Source organism: Carlito syrichta, unplaced genomic scaffold, assembly GCF_000164805.1.
Source record: "Carlito syrichta isolate Samal-C Ts95f unplaced genomic scaffold, Tarsius_syrichta-2.0.1 Scaffold296656, whole genome shotgun sequence".
Classification (NCBI taxonomy): Eukaryota; Metazoa; Chordata; class Mammalia; order Primates; family Tarsiidae; genus Carlito; species Carlito syrichta.
The window spans coordinates 1-4,134 of NW_007240752.1; the positions used below are offsets into that span (position 1 = coordinate 1).

The 4,134-nt window shown below is 55.4% G+C and overlaps 1 protein-coding gene across 1 annotated transcript in view; it reads left to right on the forward strand.

Moving 5' to 3' along the window:
- Positions 1–375: 375 nt before the first annotated feature.
- Positions 376–4,134, forward strand: part of LOC103256816 (ryanodine receptor 1-like) — a gene marked incomplete at both ends in the record, with an annotated part of 6,277 nt that continues 2,518 nt past the window's right edge. Inside the window, 5 exons of the mRNA XM_008054579.1 lie at positions 376–480; positions 1,501–1,575; positions 1,663–1,741; positions 2,099–2,211; positions 2,530–2,623. Coding sequence (XP_008052770.1) covers positions 376–480; positions 1,501–1,575; positions 1,663–1,741; positions 2,099–2,211; positions 2,530–2,623 — 466 coding nt within the window. The remainder of the gene's footprint in view (positions 481–1,500; positions 1,576–1,662; positions 1,742–2,098; positions 2,212–2,529; positions 2,624–4,134) is intronic.

Consider the following 4,134-nt stretch of genomic DNA (forward strand, 5'->3'; position numbering starts at 1 on the left):
GTGCAGTGGCCACTCCCGGCCACCGCAGCCTCCACCTGCTGGGCTCCGGCAATCCTTCTGTCTCAGCCTTCCGAGTAACCGGAATTAGAGGCGTGCGCTACCACGCCCGGCTGATTTTTGATTTGTTGTAGAGATGAGGTCTCGCCAAATTGCCCAGGCGGGTCTCGAACCCGCGGGCTCAGGCAATCCACTCACCTCGGCCTCTCAAGGCGCAGGATTACAGGCTGAGCCACTGAGCCCGGCTGGCAAGGCTTTCTTATGGGGTGGAGATGGGTCTGGGTGTCTCAGGCTTGTGGGTGCTCAATGAGGGGACAGGTGTGGCAAGGAATGATGCTCGGGGGGCTCCCCTACTCACACGTCCCCACCACACCCTAGAATGTGCCCCCCGACCTGGCCATCTGCTGCTTCATCCTGGAGCAGTCCCTGTCCGTCCGAGCCCTGCAGGAGATGCTGGCCAACACGGTGGAGGCCGGCGTGGAGGTGAGGCTCCTGTCCTGGGGGTGGCCACAGTGGACAAGAGGACCTGGGGGTTGTTGACCATCTGCTCTTTTTCCTCTCTCTGCCCCACCCCCCACAGGCCCTCAGTTTGGATAAGTGGGTAGGTCTGGCCTTGGGTGTCACCTGTCCTTCCCACCCTGCCTGACCCCAGGCCGGCCTCTCGGGCCCACGTCCTGCACGCAGGGACTGGGGAGCCCTCCCCACCCCAGCTGTCCAGGGCTGTGGAGCTCAGAGCAGGCCAGGCAGGAAGGAAGGAAGGGGCTGGGGGCTTCTGAGCCCCCATTCTCCCACCTCCTCCTTTCTCCTCTCTGTCCTCCCGCCAAACCTGACCCTGCTCCTCTCCGCATGGGCTCTCCCTTCACCTCCTCATCCCAAGTGTGGGTCCCCTCCCGCCCAGGAGTGGGTCCGCCATGTGATCCCTTGACCCCATCACATGGCCCCTCAGAGCATGGGCGTGTGAGAGCCATGATGGGAGGCATGATGCCATCAGGCAGTCGATGGACCCCCTCACCCGCCAAGGGCCGAGTCTCCTTGTGCTCGGGAGGGGTGGTCGCCTTGTCACCACGGGTGATGTCCACACACGGCATGGCTGCTAGGACTGTCCTGTGCTGGGACAGTTAGAGTGCAGGGGATGAGGTCCATGGAACATGAGCTACTGGGGCTTCCCCAAGTGTCCCCAGAAACCTGGAAGATGGGTTTATTTTCCCTGAGCGATTTCGGGGCCTGGTCAACAAGGTGAAGGAGGCAGGGAGGACAGAGTGGCCTTTGGGGAATAGAAAACCCATCCACAGGCTTCTCAGTGACATAGCCCCTGCTTCCATGGACAGGGAAACTGAGGCAGAGAATGTCTTGCGGGTCTGAGCTGAGCTTTTTATCTCCAGGCTTGAGCATTGTGCTCGTATATTACAGAGCCGTATTCCCACCTGGGAATAGGTCAGGCCTCTCTGGGTCTCTCAAGAGTCTGGGGTCTGTGCTTATTCTGTGCTCTCCCTCCCCCTGCAGTCATCCCAGGGTGGGGGACACAGGACGCTCCTGTACGGCCATGCCATCCTGCTCCGGCACGCCCACAGCCGCATGGTGAGTGCATCTCGAGGGTTGTGGGCTGGGTTGGGGGCGGTGCATGTAGCGTCTGCCCAGGAGGCTGACCTCCCTCTACAACCCTAGTATCTAAGCTGCCTCACCACCTCCCGCTCCATGACTGACAAGCTGGCCTTCGACGTGGGACTGCAGGAGGACGTAACAGGTGCAGGGGCTGGAGGGGGTGGGGTGTGATGGTGACCCCGCAGGCAGGAAGTTGGAGGGGGGCAGAAGGTATGGAGAACTCTGACTGCCTTGGGGGAAGTAGGGGCCTTGGGGCAGAGAGTCTGTGAGGCAATATGGACAGGGAGACGCGGGCAAGTGTGAGGAACTCTAGGCAGAGAGACTGAGGGCAGGAATGGGGAAATCAAGGCAGAGAGGCTGAGGGCAGATATGGGGAAGTCGAGGCAGAGAGTTGGTGACAGCAGTGGGAGAAATGTGGACCGGGGCCTGAGACATCCGGGGAAGAACATTCTGGAAGCCATCATCCTGACAGCCTCCCCATCCCCACCTCTGCCCATAGGAGAGGCCTGTTGGTGGACGATGCACCCAGCCTCCAAGCAGAGGTCAGAAGGAGAAAAGGTCCGTGTTGGGGATGACCTCATCCTCGTCAGTGTCTCCTCTGAGCGCTACCTGGTGAGGACCCCACCCCATTGCGGCTTCTGCTGCTCCCAGGGCTGGGCCCATCTGCTTATCATTGGCTTTGCCTGGCCAGTCTGTGGTCCCCAAGGTCTGGGCTCCCAATTTCTAGTTTCCTGACCTCGACATCCGGGTTTCTGATTTCAGACCCCCATTTCACAATTCAATCTCTGTATCTTGATCTGTGACCTCAAATGTTTCTGTCTCATTCCTGCCTGCTGGTTTCCTGGCACCCATCCTTGTTTCTGGCCTCTGACCCTGGACTCCTGCACACCTCTGCCAATCATCTCTGATACCATGCCCTGGCTGCCCTAGCACCTGTCGACAGCTAGTGGGGAGCTCCAGGTGGACGCCTCCTTCATGCAGACGCTGTGGAATATGAACCCCATCTGCTCCCGCTGCGAGGAGGGTGAGGGCCCCAGCCTCTGCCCCCTAAGCTGAGACCCCCCAAAACATACCCTAAGGGTTGCCCCTCAGACATGCTCAAACCGAGCCTTGGCACCTCAGACCTCAAACCGAGATTTCCAAATTATGGCTCTCACACATAGATCTCCAACTCACCACAAATCTAGACTCCCAGAGCTCAGACCCCCCAAGCCCAAAACTCAATATTAGACTCCCACACTCAGACTCCAAAGTGTTAGTCCCAAAGCTCAAACGTCAAATTCAGGTCATAGAAATCAGACCCCAAAATTAGACCCAAAACTTAGAACATCAAATTTGGAGCTTATCCTTTAGATGAAAAACGCAGACTGTGATCTCAGCCCCTCACACCCAGACACACAAAATCAAACCTCAGATCCCCAAACTGGGAACTGTAATTCAGATGCCAAAATTCAGCTCACTAATCTCAGACTTCCAAACTTTAACTTCAAAACTCAAACCAGGGACAATGGTTCATGCAGGTAATCCCAGCACTTTGGGAGGCTGAGGTGGGAGGATCACTTGAACCCAGGAGTTGGAGACCAACCTGGGCAACATAGTGAGACCTCATCTCTACAAAAAAATTTAAAAATTAGCCGAGTGTGGTCACCTGTAGTCCCACCTACTTGACAGGCTGAGATGGGAGGATCACTTGAGCCCAGAAGGTCGAGGCTGTGGTGAGCTATAGACTGTGCCACTGCATTCCAGCCTGAGCAACAGAGTGAGACCCCAACTTAAAAAAACAAAACAAAACTTAAAATTTCAAAACATGAAACTTACAAAATTACACTCCCAATTTAGATTCCCATGCTAAGACTCCAAAGCATGACCTCGAAACGTTGACACCAACTCTCATTCCCAAAATTTCAGAGTCCTGAACCAGACACAGGCTGAGACTCAAGCCACAGACTGTTTTTGATTCTAACATTCACACACTGAAACTCAGATGCATCAGCTTCTAACTACAAAGCTCAGATCTCTCCTAACTTATACCCCAAAGCTCAGACTTCCAGACCGTATATTATAACCTCAGGCCCCAAACCGTGGCTTCAGCTCTCCAAAAGCAATACTCAGCTTTCAGGCCCTAACCCTAGACCCCAGACCCAATGATCACACCTCTAACTTCAAGCCCTGGAACTCAGACCTCGACACAGTGAACATTAGGCCTGGACCTCTGATCACATGCTCTGACACCAACCTCAAAAATCCAGACTCAGCCTGTAATCCCAGCACTTCGGGAGGCTGAGGTGAGTAGAATGCCTGAAGCTGTGGGTTTGAGACCAGCCCAGGCAACTTGGTGAGACCTCGTCTCTACAACAAATAAATAAATAATTAGCCAGGCATGGTAGCGCATGCCTGTAGTTCTGGCTACTTAGAAGGCTGAGGCGGAAGGATCGCTGGAGTCCAGCAGGTCGATGCTGAGATGGTAATGAGCATGCCACTGCCCTTCAGCCTGGGTGACAGAGTGAGACTCCAACTCAAAAAAAAAAAAAAATC